Source organism: Neoarius graeffei, chromosome 19, assembly GCF_027579695.1.
Source record: "Neoarius graeffei isolate fNeoGra1 chromosome 19, fNeoGra1.pri, whole genome shotgun sequence".
In the NCBI taxonomy this organism is placed as follows: domain Eukaryota; kingdom Metazoa; phylum Chordata; class Actinopteri; order Siluriformes; family Ariidae; genus Neoarius; species Neoarius graeffei.
In genome coordinates this window covers 20,787,360-20,806,856 of record NC_083587.1, presented here as the reverse complement: position 1 = coordinate 20,806,856, position 19,497 = coordinate 20,787,360, and the positions used below count along the sequence as shown (strand labels likewise).

At 43.5% G+C, this 19,497-nt stretch overlaps 1 protein-coding gene across 3 annotated transcripts in view; it reads right to left on the bottom strand.

The window, feature by feature from the left end:
- The window catches only part of wasf3b (WASP family member 3b), a 36,260-nt gene extending 17,361 nt beyond the window's left edge, over positions 1-18,899 (bottom strand). The window contains exons 1-2 of one of the 3 annotated variants that reach the window (XM_060900845.1): positions 18,824-18,899; positions 695-850 (exon numbers count right to left, since the gene is read on the bottom strand). In XM_060900845.1, the coding sequence (XP_060756828.1) occupies positions 695-827 (133 nt within the window). In that variant the 5' untranslated portion in view covers positions 828-850; positions 18,824-18,899. Of the gene's footprint in view, positions 1-694; positions 851-1,537; positions 1,929-18,693; positions 18,750-18,823 lie in introns of those variants that run through there. The other 2 variants (XM_060900846.1, XM_060900847.1) reach the window with 2 other exon arrangements.
- Between the last annotated feature and the right edge of the window lie 598 nt (positions 18,900-19,497).

Genomic DNA, 19,497 nt, shown 5'->3' with positions numbered 1-19,497 from the left:
TCTTTAATAAACCTTTATGAATGTTTGTTCTCCCTCCATTTGCTTCTCTTTTCTTTATCTTTCAGCAGTCTGTAAAAAGAGAGCTTGGATTTCTTGTTAAATCTATTTATCCAGTCAATCACACAACAGCTCTTTCCCATTTTAGATGGGTTTTTTTGTGTTTTCGCAGCATTGGTGCTGTGTTACTTCCACCTACAGTGATGTCATGTACATTCCCGCTAATAATAATCATAATTCATTATTTAAAGCCTCGATTTTTAAACCTAATTGTTATAAATTTCTGTCTCGATTTATCATTGCACTATATATTGTTCCATACCCAGTAGGAGCATCATCATGGTGTGTGAATTCTGGCTCATACAGTTCCTCAGCCTCAGCTACATCATTCCAGTTCGTTACGAATTATTTGCGGAGCTGTTTTTGTTTGTTCCTGCCTGCAATGTTTTCAAACGAATTTAGCTGGATATGTAGTCGTTTGTTCCCAAAATATAAACAAACCAGTAGCCTGATTGAAAGCACCATGAGCTGGACCAGGCAGTCAGTAAAGACTTCATTATACTTCCCTTTAACTGGAGAAATGAACAGTGTGAAGCGTCCATGTGGTGGAATAACAGCGTGAACAGCGGCGGAAGCTATTCTGCTCCTAAACTCAGTGTGGATGACTTTGAGTGTGTGTGTGTGTGTGTGTACTCACTGAGACTGCTGAGCTGGCGGATGATGGCAGAGAGTGTGTTGTTCATGACACACTCTAGCTCACTACCGATGCCCTCGGGCAGCGAACCACGGCACAGGTGCCGGGGCTCGATGTTCCTCTTCAACAGTGGCATGGCTCTCCCTCGCCACACTCAGCCTGATGGAAAACACACACACTCAAAGTCATCCACGCTTCATCCAACATGCTGTTTATTGGGTTTGGAGCTCAGTTGGGGATTAACACACATCCATCTGTTCCCAGTTTTGCTAAACTAAACCAGTTCTCAGTCACACTGTCGTTAGTGAGATTTAACCCCTACAGCTCGATCACACCATTTAAAGCACACACACACACACACACACCTCTCTGAAGAATTATGGGCCATGAGAAAAAAAAATAAATAAAAAAAAGAAAGAAAAGCAACATGCACAAAAAATGATTTAATGCCAACATTTTAATATATTTTAAACAATTGAAAACTTCAAGTACAAAATATTAAAGGTGTAATAGTCCGGTTTTTTTATTCCTTTCTTGTCTAAGTAAGCTGGAGGATACAGTTGTGCTCATAAGTTTACATACCCTGGCAGAATCTATGATTCTTTGACCATTTTTCAGAGAATATGAATGATAACACAAAAACATCTTTTCCACTCATGCTTAGTGGTTGGGTGAAACCATTTATTGTCAAACGACTGTGTTTTCTCTTTTTAAATCATAATGACAACAGAAACTACCCAAATGACCCTGATCAAAAGTTCACATACCCTGGTGATTTTGGCCTGATAACATGCACAGAAGTTGACACAAATGGGTTTGAATGGCTACTAAAGGTAACATCCTCACCTGTGATCTGTTTGCTTGTAATCAGTGTGTGTGCATAAAAGCTGAGTGAGTTTCTGGGATCCAGACAGACTCTTGCATCTTTCATCCAGCCACTGACGTTTCTGGATTCTGAGTCATGGGGAAAGCAAAAGAATTGCCAACGGATCTACGGGAAAAGGTACTTGAACTGTATAAAACAGGAAAGGGATACAAAAAGATATCCAAGGAATTGATAATGCCAGTCAGCAGTGTTCAAACTGTGATTAACAAATGGAAAATCAGGGGCTCTGTTAAAACCAAGCAAATGCCACAAAGTATCTCGCCTACAATACGCCAAACAGCACAGAGACAAGCCTCAAAACTTCTGGAACAAGGTAATTTGGAGTGACGAGACCAAAATTGAACTTTTTGGCCACAACCATAAACGTTACATTTGGAGAGGTGTCAACAAGGCCTATGATGAAAGGAACACCATTCCTACTGTAAAGCACGGAGGTGGGTCGCTGATGTTTTGGGGATGTGTGAGCTACAAAGGCACAGGAAACTTGGTCAAAGTTGAAGGAAAGATGAATGCAGCACGTTCTCAGCAAATACTGGAGGCAAATTTGCACTCACCAGCCCGGAAGCTGCGCATGGGACGTACTTGGACGTTCCAACATGACAACGATCCAAAACACAAGGCCAAGTCGACCTGTCATTGGCTACAGCAGAACAAAGTGAAAGTTCTGGAGTGGCCATCTCAGTCCCCTGACCTCAATATCATTGAGCCACTCTAGGGAGATCTCAAGCGCGCAGTTCATGCAAGACAGCCCAGGAATTTACAGGAACTGGAGGCTTTTTGCCAAGAAGAATGGGCAGCTTTACCATCTGAGAAAATAAAGAGCCTCATCCACAACTACCACAAAAGGCTTCAGGCTGTCATTGATGTTAGAGGGGGCAATACACAGTATTAAGAACTGGGGTATGTAAACTTTTGATCAGGGTCATTTGGATGTTTTTTGTTGTCATTATGATTTAAAAATAGAAAACACAGTTGTTTATCAATAAATGGCTTCACCCAACCACGAACCATGAGTGGGGAAAAAAGTTTTTGTGTTATCATTCATATTCTCTGAAAAAAGGCCAAGAAAGCAAAAATTCTGCCAGGGTATGTAAACTTATGAGCACAACTGTATGTAGGACCTGCATAAAGCCCAGCAAAAAAGTGTATTGAGTGACTGAGAACCTTTTAGGAAAACTGAACGCTGGATTATGATTAGATGCGTTTCAGGCAGTCATTTAATAGACACGTTACTCTACAGGCCACCACAGACCCTGAGGGTGGAGCTTCACGAACATGGGCGGAGATCATTCATTAACCCTAACCCTAATGCAAAAGTAGCTAAAAAAAACAAAAAAAAAAAACACCATGACTCTTAGGGAGCTCTGTAGTTATAGACCTAATTTTGGAAAACAAAACAAAAACCGGATGAAAAAAAGATATCACAATACCCATAATATCTCTGTAAAAGGTGAACTAATTCATCATGATATGGATATTGTACCGTCATATTGCCCAGCCCTACTCCTTATCAGCGAAAACACTCTGGCTGCCGTCGAACGTGTCACTGAGTGCAACTGGACACCGTGAGGAACCCGGTGTGATCCCGACCCCTGTGGAGATCGTCCAGCTGAGAGGCCATCTGCCATGTGACTGGCTGAAAGGGGGGTTGAAAGTCAAAAAATGAAGGAGAGGACCAGAGGGATGGCGGGGAAGCTTCTCGGGGGCGGCCATCTTATCTGCTCACCTTCCTGCTTCCTGTTTTGCACTTCCCCACCCAGCCTGCAGCTTCCTGTTCTTCTATATGTCCCATCTCTGACTTCCTGTCCTCCAGAACAATGCAGTGAGATCGCAGGGCAAATACATATATGAAAGCTTGTAGACATGCCCATCTTACATCATTAACAGTACACACACACACACACACACACACTTAACCATAGCCTGAGGGAGAAATCAAGCTGCATTGTGCTCAAATAAAAGACGCTGACACACAAAACACTGCGGTCCAACCTGTGTGTGTACGTGTGTGTGTGCATCTGTCAGCGTAATATGGTAAGGTGATTCCAGGCTGAGTGCTGAGGGTTCTCTGGGCTTATATCAGCTCATGCCACGCCCCTCGCATCTGCTCATGAGACCAAAATCCACCGAAGAACTCAACATGTCATTGAGACCTCAGGGCTCCTGAATTCTCAAATTCGATTGGTCCGAAGATGTTGATTAATTCTCTATAACGGTAGCTCGAAAAACACAGGTTTGTATGAATGCCCCTTTTCCACCAAAGCAGTTCCAGGGCTGGTTCGGGGCCAGTGCTTAGTTTGGAACCGGGTTTTCTGTTTCCACTGACAAAGAACTGGCTCTGGGGCCAGAAAAACCGGTTCCAGGCTAGCGCCAACTCTCTGCTAGGCCAGAGGAAAGAACCGCTTATGTCAGCGGGGGGGGGGGGGGGGGGGGGGGGGGGGGCGGGGCGGAGTTGTTAAGACCAACAACAATAACAAGACCGCGAAAGATCGCCATTTTTAAGCGACGAGAAGCAGCAGCTGCACAAACGCGAAGTCATCCATTATTATTATTGTTGTTGCTGCTGCTTCTTCCGTGTTGTTTTTGCTTCGATATTCGCGCCAAGGTTTATGCAAACGTAGTGACATAACTGACGTATACAGTGACGTTATGACATATACAACGACGTAACTGACGTATACAGCGATGTAATGACGTATACAACGATGTAACTGATGTATACAGCGACGTAATGACGTGGCTTCCCTTAGCACCGGAGCTATGGAAAAGCAAACTGGTTCTCAGCTGGCTCGTAAGTTGAACAAGTTATGAACCAGCACCAGCACTGGCCCCGAACCAGCCCTGGAACTGATTTGGTGGAAAAGAGGCAATACATACTTCACTGTTTCCGTAGTAACAACTCAGTCCAGGGGCTTGTATGGCGGATACTCCACATCATCCAAACCTCATAAAACAAAGTGTCACTATTTATCAAAGACCGTTAAAACGTGGTATTGTTGTTGATATGGTGGAAGGACATGTTCATGTTTTAACTCAGATGGAAGGAGTCTCCAGTATCAGAGTTTGCGCGTACTCGCCTCGTTAACATGACAAACTGCGTTTGAGGCTACGTCCGCGTTAATATGGTTCATTTTAGTTTTAAAACGCATCACTTTTGCTATGTTTACGCCTGGCGTCCACACGACTCCAGAGTGTTCAAACCTCAAGAAACTGAGACTTTTGGAAAGGCTCCTGGAAATGGAGACGTTTAGAAATGATGACGCAAATGGTGTTTTAAAACTAAAACATACTGTGTTACAGTAGACATACCCTGAGACTAGTGGCTGGTGAGGGAACAAGTGTTTATCGCTGCTATAATGTAAGTACTTGTTTTGTGGGTGTGGATGTTCCATAAAAATTATTGTGGATGTTCCATAAAAATTAAACGTAACTGTAAATGGATAAAAATAAATGATAAATATATATAAAAAATGTGTTTTTCTTTAATAATTAAACATTGTAACTCTCTGACAACAAATTTCCGTGGAACAAGAGGCAGAGGGGAACCGTCAGGGCCTTCTACACCTTCAGAGAAGCCCAAACATATCAGCATTTCAAATGTTATATTTAATTTCTTTCATCATTATAATTATTCTCTTCTAATTTTAATTCCGCCTCATTTTCTATCAAATTTGTCTCAGAAATGAAAGGGTTATTGTCCTGAAAGCATTATAATAGTTATTATCCAGTAAGATTTTGTTGTCTCTAGGCTGAGAAAAGTTTAGAGCTGGCTCATTCATTGGTTCGGACTTCATTGCCAAGACAGAAGGCCATGGCAGTGTATGTTTATGTAGGAAGTGACAGATGAATTAACCAATCAGATTTTGATTTATAGTGGGAGGGACCAAAAATGTATCGCCCTAGACCTTCTTGAAGGCCAATGCGAGCTTAACTGCGACTCAGCGCCATCAGCACAGCAGTGAAGTCACCTTCCAGCCAGTGTAGCGTTCATCAGTAGTGTTAACGAATGCTAATGCAGCGGTCAAGCCAGTGCTATCGAACGCTACAGGCTAACGACCAAGAAACTAAGATTTCTGTCTCCAGACTCTTTTTCCACGCTGCACGCTCGCTACAGTATTTTTCACTCAGACTTAAAGTGCATATCCTGGACCAATTTCGTTTTTTTAATATGAAAGTATGTCCCTTTACACACTCATCCAGAAGGATAATTTTGCTCAAGGCCATCTGTCTACAGCAGAAAAAAATAAAATAACAAAATGCATCTGGAAAAATCCCAAGGGAGTCTGGAGCCAGATTCATGACGTCACGTGCGGATCCGCCAGCAGGCTGCGAGAGCTTGCACGTTTTCAGTGCACAGTCTGTGTAGACCAAGTTTAGCAGCTAGCGATTTTGCACTGAAATATGGAATTGTCACCTGAGCTTCTAAACCCATGGATTCATGTATCGATGCTCATCTATCTATTGTTACATAAATCATATTTTTTCTATTATGTATTTATATATTTCTTCGTTTAGAAGAGTACTGGCTACTGTAGGAGAAAGATTTCATAAGCTACACACATGGAATCGGCTAAGCAGGGTTGTATATACATTTAATGTGTTTGACACGTCCCAAGATCTCAAGCCCTGACACGCGTATCCCTTGATACATGTGAAGTAAACTAGGCTAGCGGACAACCGGCGGCACTACAAACCATCCATTCCCTCCATTATCATGGGGAATGTGAACTCGCTGTCGAATAAGGTCGATGAGCTATCCACACTGAGCAACCAGCGGATTTACCGGGAGAGCAGCTTATTTATTTTTACGGAGACATGGCTAACACACCTTGTACCGAATGCTAACGTGGACCTGCGGGGATTCACTGCTGTGAGAGCCGACAGAGACACTAAAGCATGCGGGAAAGGCAAAGATGGGGGACTCAAAATTTACATGAACAACCGCTGGTGTAACCCGGGACATTTCTCCATAAAGACAGTCTTATGTTGCCCGGACTTGGAGCCGCTAGCATCACCATCTGTGTTTACATCCCTCCGAGGGCAGACGCAGCCGCTGCATGTGAGGGGATTCACTCTGTCACAGCAAGGCTGCAGACACAGCACCCTGAGGCGTTTATCATCACTTCTGGGGACTTTAAACACGCTACTTTGGAATCTACTTTGGCTGCTTTTTACCAGGCTGTGGACTGTATCTTTTGAATTTCCCTGAGGGAACTCTTCCAAAGGGATCAGTAAAGTTCTATCTAATCTAATCTAATCTAATCTAATCTAATCTAATCTAAGTGTATTATCGCCCAGCGCTTTCGTGGTGTTTACTTTTGTGTGTGTCAATAAATAACATTATCCGTGTACCACACAAACACAGGAACACCTAATTTAGAATATAGTCTCTCTTATTTCTTACCCTGGCAACAGTCAACTTGTGAATCGGTGATTTTCTTGGTCTTTTTCTCGGCTCTGCTTTGGTCCTCGGCTTCAGGGTGCCTCACACAAAGCGCTCCCATTTCTCTCTCATTGTCCGGTCTTTTGGAAAACGATGAGTACTAATCCCATCAAGATTGGTGTTGCTACACCCTCCTACGATACATCTGTTAACCATTTTAATAATTACGTGATAACGTTGAAGAAATTTGCAGAAAACCACCCGAGGTCGTTTTTCTCATAAACAAACCAGCGCTGGCGTAGGATTCAGAAGGAGGCGTCCCGCACTTGACGTCACGAAAATCAATGTTTGCCGGGAAATCCAAATGCCAAGTTTTTTCAGAGGCGGACCAATTCGCCTCAAATGGCTTGATTTCAGCTGAATTTTTCTGGTATTGCGCAAGGTAAAAAAAATTGCACAAAATGCAAAATGTGACAGATTTTTGACCAAAGTTTAATATAAAATAGGAGAATTACATTGATCTTGCTCCTGAATTTACCTGTAATATTCACTTTAAGTGTTCATTTCCCTGTGTAATTTACTGAGTTACTTTTAAAATCAACATCAACAGCTACAAACAATGGAGCGATCTGGTGTTCTGTAAAGTTATCCTACCTCTTGGATTTGTCCTACCAAGCCTACTGCACATGCGCAGAACACATGACGTCATATCTTGGAATTTGGACCGAGTTTTGTCCTACCGATCAGCTGGGCTGATGGAAAATCGGTGAGTATTTCACGCATTTGTAATGCGTAATGTAGGCATATTTGCAATTCAGAAACGTATAAAATACAGTATTTATAAACAAACGAAACGATGCCCCGTCATAACTTTGACTGCACAGTGCCCACTGCGTGACAGGATTAGCAAGTTCTCATACAGACCGTTTTATTATTCAAAACAAGTCATTACAAGGGCGGCACGGTGGTGTAGTGGTTAGCGCTGTCGCCTCACAGCAAGAAGGTCCTGGGTTCGAGCCCCGTGGCCGGCGAGGGCCTTTCTGTGTGGAGTTTGCATGTTCTCCCCGTGTCCGCGTGGGTTTCCTCCGGGTGCTCCGTTTTCCCCCACAGTCCAAAGACATGCAGGTTAGGTTAACTGGTGACTCTAAATTGACCGTAGGTGTGAATGTGAGTGTGAATGGTTGTCTGTGTCTATGTGTCAGCCCTGTGATGACCTGGCGACTTGTCCAGGGTGTACCCCGCCTTTCGCCCGTAGTCAGCTGGGATAGGCTCCAGCTTGCCTGCGACCCTGTAGAAGGATAAAGCGGCTAGAGATAATGAGATGAGATGAGATTATAGCAGTATGCACGAATGTGTTTTATTCTGTAAAAACATTGTACTGTATAATAAACTGCAATGTAATTCTGGACAAATTAAGAGCTGTGAGGTCTGACTGGAGACTCTGAAATCTCTGTCATAAATCCAGAATCCTAACTTTAGCCCTGTTTTAGAAAATCAGACTCAAATATTAAGCTCTTCAATCAGCATCAGACATTTAAGACTCAGGTTGTTCAGAGTGGTGTAAAAGATTGCATTGTTTATCGTGCATGAGATAAAAAGTCTGTGTGTGTTGGAAAGTGTTCATGACGAGCGGCTTCTCTCCATGGTGCTGCAACTCTGGTGTGGATGGAAGCGTGGATGCAGCTGGGGCTAATTATACGGTGCAATGAAAATAAGAGTATGATGAGACAGAGAGAAAGCGAGAGAGAGAGAGAGAGAGAGAGAGAGAAGAGGCAGGTTTCTGTTACAGTTTTGCGCTAAATAAAAGCAATTTTTTTCAAAAAACGTCGACAAAACACAATTGCGAGTGGTCTGTTTCCATTGAGTGATATTACGGTATGTTATTTTTCTCCGCTCACGACACTCGCTCCAATTCAACCCACTGATGGATCGCCAAGACCTGATAAGTGTTGGCACGTTGAGCTCGGATTGCATGTCATGTGACTTAAATGCAAAAAAAAAAGTGTTTCCATTTCAGTTCAGTGAAATATTGCTTTGTCAAGTCATCTGAAAAATCACCTCATTTGAGTATATACTTTTTTTTTTAACATTATTTATTTATTTTACAGTGAGGTTTTTTTTTTTCTAAATTCACGTGAAATCCCATTACTAGTTTTTTTTAGTTCACAGTTTCAAATTGGGCGTTAAAGGAGATATGCAGAACCTTTATTTTTAAATACGTTTCTGAGTGGATAGTATCTCCATCCTTGACTCTTGTATGCTGCATAAATGGGAATAAAAAAATCTCATCTCATTATCTGTAGCCGCTTTATCCTGTTCTACAGGGTCGCAGGCAAGCTGGAGCCTATCCCAGCTGACTACGGGCGAAAGGCGGGGTACACCCTGGACAAGTCGCCAGGTCATCACAGGGCTGACACATAGACACAGACAACCATTCACACTCACATTCACACCTACGGTCAATTTAGAGTCACCAGTTAACCTAACCTGCATGTCTTTGGACTGTGGGGGAAACCGGAGCACCCGGAGGAAACCCACGCGGACACGGGGAGAACATGCAAACTCCACACAGAAAGGCCCTTGCTGACCATGGGGCTCGAACCCAGGACCTTCTTGCTGTGAGGCAACAGCGCTAACCACCGTGCCGGCCGGAATAAAAAATATACATATATTTTTGAGAGTTAAAATCGACCACAAAGTTGGCATTTGAGCTGCCCCGCTGAGCAGCCAGCCCTGAGTGCATGACGTCACAGCGGGAACCGGTGCTATAGACCAAAGCCAGACTCAGCAGGCGAGAATGGTTGCAATGGCCTTTTCGTTCGGATTTATTGGAGATTCTCTGGATTCCTCAGACAGTAATACATCTGACTGTGATAGTCCTGAAATTGAAGTGTGTGTACATGCTACTGCTATACACGTAGAACCGTATCAGTTCGAACCGTCGGAAAGTGAATCCGATAGTAACACGTCGGCCATGGAGGCCCCCGCCTTACGAAATAAAGCCAGAGAACAAAGCCGTCTAGAGAATGGGATGGAATTGAACTGACAGTCTCATGTGACTCTCATTAAAACAGGATGGGTGTTATAACTTATGCAACATACATGTCCATGCATGCATTTTCACTGATAAAACGTAAAAAGCTAATAATCAGATTAACTGAGAATCACATTCTGAAGCAAATTAAATAATCTTATACCGGTAACTTAAATACACAATACAAGTTACATGTATTAATCTAAATGCAGGTAAACAACGAGTGTTGTTGTTTTTGTTATGTATCGAAATGAGAGTCGCACCTTACCCATCTGTGTTCTTGCTTCTTGAAGGCAGAGCTTGTGGCCAATTGTTTTGAAACAATCTGACTTTCAGTTCTTCGTTCATTCGTTTCTTCCACCTAAGGGTGAAATACTACTGCTGAGCCAAGCATAGGGAAGCATATCCAGCGGAGAAACCTGACAACTAGTCCACTCATTCTCCATTTTCTCCATGCTGAGTACTCCACCATTACTGCTCGCCTCACACTCCGGGAGAACTGGTGCAACTGAACTTACTTTCCTTTTCTTGTAGTTTTCTTTTCCTTTAATTGTTGATACTGCACCCTCTTTCAATACAGCCAACGCTCCTCAACAGATCAGAGGTCTCGTACGAGTCATCAGTAAAATGTGCAGAGCAGAGATCACTTCGTAGGCACCCAATCTGTGAATTTCTCACAAAACGCGCCCAAATCTTTGCAGTTTGAACATTCTTGGGCCATGAACGTAACGTAAATCCACCTTCTGTCGTGTTGCTGCACCCACCAGCAACATATCTACGTGGCATGGCGATAAATTAGCTCAAAATGGAGGATCGAGTTGCAGTCGGCTCTGTGTTTTAGTATAGCGGAAATGGCGATGAGACCGATAGACTTCCTGCTGTGACGTCACAGATATCAAGGTCATTCACTCAGACCGCTACCTATATGAATCACTTTCATTGTAAAAATTACTATATTAGATTTATTGTTAACGCTTAAAACTATTCCTGTGCCATTCTTGAGGTCTCAAGGCATTTATAAATGAAAGTGAGGCCACGGCTCTGCGTATCTTCTTTAAACAGGTTCATGGAAAGCCAGCTTAGCAGTATTTATGTTCTGGTTTGATCAGTGAAAGTGAAAAGTTTGCAGTGAAACTGCTTAACTCATGTGACATTATATACACTCACTGGCCACTTTATTAGGAACACCCCTTCATTCACCTGCTGTTTGATGCAGTTCTCTAATCAGCTGATTCCTCGGCAGCAGCACGATGCATCAAATCACGCAGATACAAATCAAGAGCTTCAGTTAATGTTCACAACGTTCAAACATCAGAATGGGGAAAATTGCGATCTCAGGCCATCCTTAAAAAAAGTCCGTTTCCTGTCCACCGGGTGAGCAAAAAATTTTCAATCGGGAGGGAGGGATTTTTTTTTATTACGGATGGATAAGAAATCGCAATGCTGTGTTTGCTTTTTCTTTCAGTACTTTTTTATTACAAAAGCAGACACATTTAATAAAATATGACGGTTTAATCAACTGAAACTTGTACAAAAACTTTAAGTTAGCATTTTAAATGCTGACTGCAACATTTCCAAAACTTTTACAAAGGTACTTAAAATGCCCGACACACGGACTTTTTGTAGTTCTAAATCGAGCATTAGGCCGAGTTCGGATGAAATTACACTATTAAAATGATCACTGAATGATTTGTTTTTCTGAATCTTTACTATTTTGTTGTTCGCTAGAATACTATTTTGCGATTTCACACTTAAAGGAACAGTCCACCGTATTTCCATAATGAAATATGCTCTTATCTGAATTGAGACGAGCTGCTCTGTACCTCTCCGAGCTTTGCGCGACCTCCCAGTCAGTCAGACGCAGTCAGACGCACGGTCACTCCTGTTAGCAATGTAGCTAGGCTCAGTATGGCCAACGGTATTTTTGGGGGCTGTAGTTAGATGCAACCAAACTCTTCCACGTTTTTCCTGTTTACATAGGTTTATATGACCAGTGACATGAAACAAGTTCAGTTACACAAATTGAAACGTAGCGATTTTCTATGCTATGGAAAGTCCGCACTATAATGACAGGCATACTAACACCTTCTGCGTGCTTCGGCAGCGCATTGATACGGAGCTCAGATATCAATGCGCTGCCGAAGCGCGCAGAAGGTGTTAGTACGCCTGTCATTATAGTGCCGACTTTCCATAGCATAGAAAATCGCTACGTTTCAATTTTTTTAACTGAACTTGTTTCATATCACTGGTCATATAAACCTATGTAAACAGGAAAAACGCAGAAGAGTTTGGTCGCATCTAACTACAGCCCCAAAAAATACCGTTGGCCATACTGAGCCTAGCTACATTGCTAACAGGAGTGACAGCGCGTCTGACTGCGTCTGACTGACTGGGAGGTCGCGCAAAGCTCGGATAGGTACGGAGCAGCTCGTCTCAATTCAGGTAAGAGCATATTTCATTATGGAAATACGGTGGACTGTTCCTTTAAGCAAATGTTTGAAAACTCCGGATCTCCTTCCTTCATGGTGGTTGCCATTTTTTTGTGCCGCACAGTGCATGCGCAGAGCTGATTCAATTCTATATTCTGCACGGAATGCAGGGCTTTCCACAAGCGCCGGCTGCCGGCCATACAGCCGACTACACAATTAAGTCCAGCCGGCTACTTTAATGACTTATTTTTGTAGCCCACAGGCTCTAAATATTAATTTTCGATTTTAATAAAATTAAATGTTTATCTAACAGACTGACAATAATGTCAAACTGAACCGCACTCATTTAAGTTGTGATTCGCGCTGTTTGTACCGATAATAACCACAAATTCCCCGCCGACTCGTTGATCAAGGGAGAGTAACTCATCCGCAGCCCCGACATGCAGTGTGTGTGCGTGTGCGCGCACTCGGCGGAGGCAGTAGTGTGTCGGGGCCGTCGGAGGGAACAGAAGCAGAGATGACGCTTATTTTGTCTCCGGTAAACCAGTCTTCTCTCGTTCAATTACGTGCTGGCATCAAAAGACACCGTTGGTTGTAAATGAAACCAAACTGAGTGGTTGGAGTGTGTTTTCATACACAAATGGAGAAATGTTCGCTGAGTGTGTAATTGTGTAGCCACCACTGCAGACCGTTGTCGTTGTTAATTCATAGCATGCTCAGTTGCGTGAATGTGTCATGCACCGAAAATAAGAGATTTACAAGCCAGGAACGCCTCATGATGCAATACTCAAGAAAAGAAAGAAGATTTACTGCCATTTTACTTTGTATTTGAGTAAAGTGAATAAATAAATGGTCTGTGGAAAATACATTTAATCCTGGGAACTGCATGCACAGGAGTTTATTTTGTGTTTACTCCCCCCCCCCCCCCCCCGGCTGGCTACTTATTTGTCATGGCTGGCTAGTATGAGCCTTAGTGGAAAGCTCTGGGAATGCGTAAATGTCAAGTTCGATTTTAGATTTACGACCCAGAAAAAAATGTCGAAAAACCGGCGTTAAAAAAAAAATTTCAACCGCACAAACGGCACTCACCCGGCCGGTGGACCGGAAACAGAACATTTTTTAATAATGGCCTCAAAGTGTGACTTTCTTTCACTGTGGCACGGGTGTTGGTTTGAGCCAGATGGGCTGGTTTGAGTGTTTCAGAAACTGCTGATCTCCTGGGGTTTTCACACACAACAATCTCTAGAGTTTACACAGAATGGTGCGAGAAACAATAAACACTGAGTGAGTGACCGTTCTGTGGGTGGAAACAAACATCTTGGTGATAAGAGAGATCAGAGGAAAATGGCCAGATTGGTTCGAGCTGCCAGGAAGGATATTGAGGTATTTCACTCATGTGACCAAGTCATGTGATGCTGCCATTTTGAACGTCACGGCTCGAATCAGTTTGAATGCGAGGAAGGCGACAAACGAAAAACATAAAAGAAAAAGGAGCGAGATGCAGAAAACACCTTCACTATCCAGTGACGTAGGGCATTTACAGGGCGCGCAGAGGGAGAGGTATTTGCAAAAATTGAGGTTAGCAGGCTTAGAGAACGATGTTTACCTGCTTCCACCAGGATTGTTCACTGACGTACGGAAGTACACGAAGCCCTCGTCTTTACCTGACTTCGGCCCACATGATCTGTATACCTATGTCGTTAAAAACCCATCGCCATACACAGGTATTGATCTGAAAGCGTATAAGAGTTTGGATACCTACAAATATTTTGTGTCAGGCTGGGTAACATGCCTACATCAGCGGGTCGTCCCTGGAGCCGGTGGTCGCCATCTTATTACAGCTAAGGTTTGTTCACATTTTCATTTACTTTCGGTCCTCAGGATAAACAAAATGTTATTAAATGTCATTGAAATAACTTCTTAGTCTGTTGAGACATGGCCCGTTATAAATTTGCTGTTACCAGGCAATGACTAAGAACTGTATTATTAGGGTCGGTGTCTGTGTTGTAGCAGTGTACTAGCAGCTAGCTGTTAGCACTAGCTAATGTCAACAACAGTAGCTGGTATGCTATTGTAGCAATGTTTACGTTCAGTCATTTGGATGACTGTTAAAACCTTTCAGTCTCAAGTTTTTCCTTTACTGGATTTACTAGTTTACTGAGCTAGCGCGCTCGGGCAAGCTGGGAGCTAGTGCGCGCTAGCCTGCCGGCGGCCGGCGCGCGCTAGCCTGCCCGAGCGCGCTAGCTCAGTAAACTAGTAAATCCAGTAAAGGAAAAACTTGAGACTGAAAGGTTTTAACACTCATCCAAATGACTGAACGTAAACATTGCTACAGTAACACACTAGCTACTGTTGTTGACATTAGCTAGCTTGACGTCCAAAATGGCGGACACCGGGGCGTCACGTGACCCTGTGACGTCAGGTGAAATACCTCAATTGTAACTCATAGCAACCATGGTGAGCAGAAAAGCATCTCAGCATGCAACAGAAAACAGAAGAACACATTGGGTTCCACTCCTGCAGCTAAGAACAGGAATCTTCGAATCAAGAACAAGTTCCTATTAAAATGGCCAGTGAGTGTAAGGCGGCATGGTCATCATTCTCATTCAACAGGAAGTTCCTTCCAAAAAAAAATGACTTGCACTTTGGCTAGAGCTTTCATAAAAGTTATAAGACTGTCATGACTAATACATAACACGTGACTAATAAGATGTCGTGCTGCACAGAAGTATAAAGTTCAGTTAAATCATGTGCAAATATTTAGAATTTGCTGCGTTCCAATTCCAAATTGTGCCACATTACGAAACATCGCTAGAAATGTCTGACTAAAGGATAAGCCATGCTTCTTTTGAATAGTCTAGACACATTTTCCTTCACACGGACACAGGCAGCACGTCGAGGATTTCAGAAATGAACTGTGTGCTGGGAATAAAGCTCAGAAATTCAGAAACTCTCCCAATATATCTGAATTCACCCAAATTTTACTGGAAATGTAAATATGTGATTTCAGGTCTCATATAATACTGAGTACACTGAATATTAAGATTTTAGCTGATTACTTTCCTAATCGTTTTTGCTTCATTAATAAGAACTTTTAAATAACAGAAATGTGTGTGTGTGTGTGTGTGTGTGTGTGTGTGTGTGAGAAAAAGACAGAGAGGTGGGGGAGGGGGGCGAGGAGAAGTAAGGACCTCAGTGAAGCCACTCTGAAAGGTTGCCGGGACAATAAGTGTTCCGTTCACACGGCAACACACAGGCTCTCTCATGCATGTGACCCGCCTCCTTCCCCCAACCTCCTTTAACACCCCTCCAACTCTTCACCAAAATAAAGGCAAAAACACTCCTGCTACCCCCCACCCCACCCCACCCGCCCCTGCTGAAACCCCCTTCCTGTCTCTCCTGAGCACAAATTGTCATCCAAACATCCTCAGACACAAAATCCTGTCAAAAAAGCGCCCATGATGCGACGTGATGTGGAACACATAACAGCTTTTATGTCACTGGCGATGCAGTCATGGTGACTAAAGCTAATCAACCGTGGTCTCAAGCTGAGACTCATCCCAACACAACACAACAGCCCCCATCTGCCACCCTGGAATGGCCCGATCCCAAACAGCTCGCTGCCGCAGGCTCCACTTGTGTCGTGGACTACATACTGGAGCTAGTGTTTATCGTCTGTGTAGAGAGATGATGATGATGATTTAGTGATTTAATGATGATCTGGATTCCCAAAAGGGGTGTTCACACGGCAACTTTTACTCTGGTGTAGCACCGGGGCTGCCCCGGTAGAGCGTTCACATGGTACAAAGTTATACCGGTGTAGCCCCTGAAAGCTGCTTAAACCGGTGCAAATCTAACCCTGCTCGGGAGGTGGTTTAAGAAATTTACTCCGGAGTAAATGCTAGTTTGCGGGGCAGCACCGATATAAAATGGGATGTCTGAACGCTACAGGGGTAGACTCGCTACGCGTGAGGAGAGTTGATTACATACGGGCATTGCATATGTGTCTTCATCCACGTTGTTTTCCCGGCGCTTGGTGATGCCATGACAACCGTCCACATGGCCATGAACGACACGAAGTCGTTGATTTGTTGCCGAATGAATTGTAGAATGCGTTGTTTTTGTGCTCTCTTGTACTTGCGCAACCTTTCCTTTCTCTCTTTTACCCTTTTACGGTGTCTGATAGACCACAACGTAGAAAGTTTGTCTGGAGAAGTACATACAGTATAAACCATGGTTTTTCGATATATCAATCACAAACAAGGCGGGAAAAGGAAGTACATGTTCACGCATGCGCATATTTCATTTCTGCATTATTACTATCGTATAGCACGGTCGCAAAAACTGCCGTGTGAACGCAAGTGGGGCTGCACCGGTGCTAACACGCTTCTCTCTAGTAAGCAGGTCTGTGACATGTGAACGCTCCACAAAATTTACACCGGTGTAAGATATATCGCAACAAAATGCATCGGTGCAGCATCGATGCAAATATGTGCCGTGTGAACACCCCTATAGTGTAAGATATGCATTAAAAATGTCAAAAGAGATTAACCTTATAAAGGTATATGGTTTTAGATAGATAGATAGATAGATAGATAGATAGATAGATAGATAGATAGATAGATAGATAGATAGATAGATAGATAGATAGATAGATAGATAGATTTGCATTTTATTTGCCAAACAAGCTTTTTTTTTAAACAACATTTGGTTTTTTTTTTAAATATAACATAAAATCTGGACGGCACGGTGGTGTAGTGGTTAGCGCTGTCGCCTCACAGCAAGAAGGTCCGGGTTCGAGCCCCGTGGCTGGCGAGGGTCTTTCTGTGCGGAGTTTGCATGTTCTCCCCGTGTCCGCGTGGGTTTCCTCCGGGTGCTCCGGTTTCCCCCACAGTCCAAAGACATGCAGGTTAGGTTAACTGGTGACTCTAAATTGACCGTAGGTGCGAATGTGAGTGTGAATGGTTGTCTGTGTCTATGTGTCAGCCGTGTGATGACCTGGCGACTTGTCCAGGGTGTACCCCGCCTTTCGCCCGTAGTCAGCTGGGATAGGCTCCAGCTTGCCTGCGACCCTGTAGGACAGGATAAAGCAGCTAGAGATAATGAGAATGGGATGAGAACATAAAATTTGATTTAAATTCCTATTTTAACTTGTGAAGAAAGAGAAGGTCAGTTTGGCTCTTCATCTCATCTCATTATCTGTAGCTGCTTTATCCTGTTCTACAGGGTCGCAGGCAAGCTGGAGCCTATCCCAGCTGACTACGGGCGAAAGGCGGGGTACACCCTGGACAAGTCGCCAGGTCATCACAGGGCTGACACAGACAACCATTCACACCTACGGTCAATTTAGAGTCACCAGTTAACCTAACCTGCATGTCTTTGGACTGTGGGGGAAACCAGAGCACCCGGAGGAAACCCACGCGGACACGGGGAGAACATGCAAACTCCACACAGAAAGGCCCTCGCCGGCCCCGGGGCTCGAACCCAGACCTTCTTGCTGTGAGGCAACAGCGCTAACCACTACACCACCGTGCCGCCCAGTTTGGCTCTTTAATTTGCATATTAATTAAAATATTATAATATTCTTCAAATATAAAGTTGGATGGTTTGACAATATGGCATTGATACGAGATATTTTCAGTAAATCGGCTACTTTTATTTATTTAGGCTTTTTAACCTTAAAATCTGAATAACAAAATCTCACACACACACACACACACACACACACTAGCATGATATCAAAACAGTATTATTTACTACAGTAGCACGCGGGCATTGCTGTAACCACGACAACGTTACCTTTGCTGACGTGCAAAAGTTTACACCCCTCATGGGTTCAGGGTGGAAAAAAGTAAAACACAGACGTGCAGGCCTGGAGATATAGAGAGAGAGTGTGTGTGTGTGTGTGTGTGTGTGTTCAGATACTATGCTGACAGACTACGACAGTATTTAAAACAGTTAGTAGGCGAGATTAATTTGGATGTGAATTTTGACTTTTTACTGTATGGATGAACAAGAGAAAGAGAGTTTATTGGGGGAAAAGAAACAGGAGATGTTAAATGTACTAATCCGAACAAAACCAGCCTTAGAAATAAGCAGAAACAGAATGTTGAGTCTCCTCTGATCCACAGCACCATTAACAGACATTTCTTTCTTTCTTTTTTTTATGAACACCCCCCCCCCCCCAATCATTTCCACAATTTCCACAAATAAACAAAAACACATCAGTAACATATCAATAAACATAAATATAAATAATAACATGCTCACGCGCTGGAACATCATCAACTCAACTGAAACAGTCATCACTCAGAGTGATGTTTCTCCTCAGCCATGTCTCAAACGCTATAAATGAGTCCTATCTGAGTTTCCACATAATGAAATGCACCGCGTCTCTCACCGGAACTGGACTTCACTTCCAAACACTCCAGTCCTCACACATGTCCCCGAGCCCAGGCTGCCATCCCGCCCTGCTCCACCAGCCCCTGCGGCCGCTCCGGGGAATCCGCTCCGGGGCGGGGCTTCGCACAGACTTAAGCCAATCACACGCCGAGAACGCGCGCCGTTTATTACGCCGCGCCAATCAGAATCAGAGGAAAAGAGCTGACTGAGGTTTAATAGAGGCCGGATGGAGGCGGAGCTTCGCGGCTCTAAGGGGCGGGGTATGGAAATTAATAGACTTTAATGGATTTTCAGACACATCACGTGAAAGCTGAAAGCGATTAATAACGAAATTATCCCAGTAGAGAAAACAAACTCAAGTTTTAATATACATTTCAATAAACAGGCCACAGTTTAACCTCAAAATGATTTATTTATGAGATGCTTGTTTGTTCATTAAATAGTAGTACAGTTAATGCAAGACACAATAAAAGCACAATGCATTTTCACAGTGTGTGTGTGTTCAGTGCCCTCAGTGATTATTGGCCCACCTTATAAAGGCAGTGGCTAGATCCAGCTTGGAGCTGGTCTAGAATGGAGAAGTAAGACACCTCCTTCCCTCCACTAGTCTGGGTGCTCACCTTGGGCAAGTGTCAGTAAAGGCCTCTGCATGCTCTTGCGACAAGGCTTTCG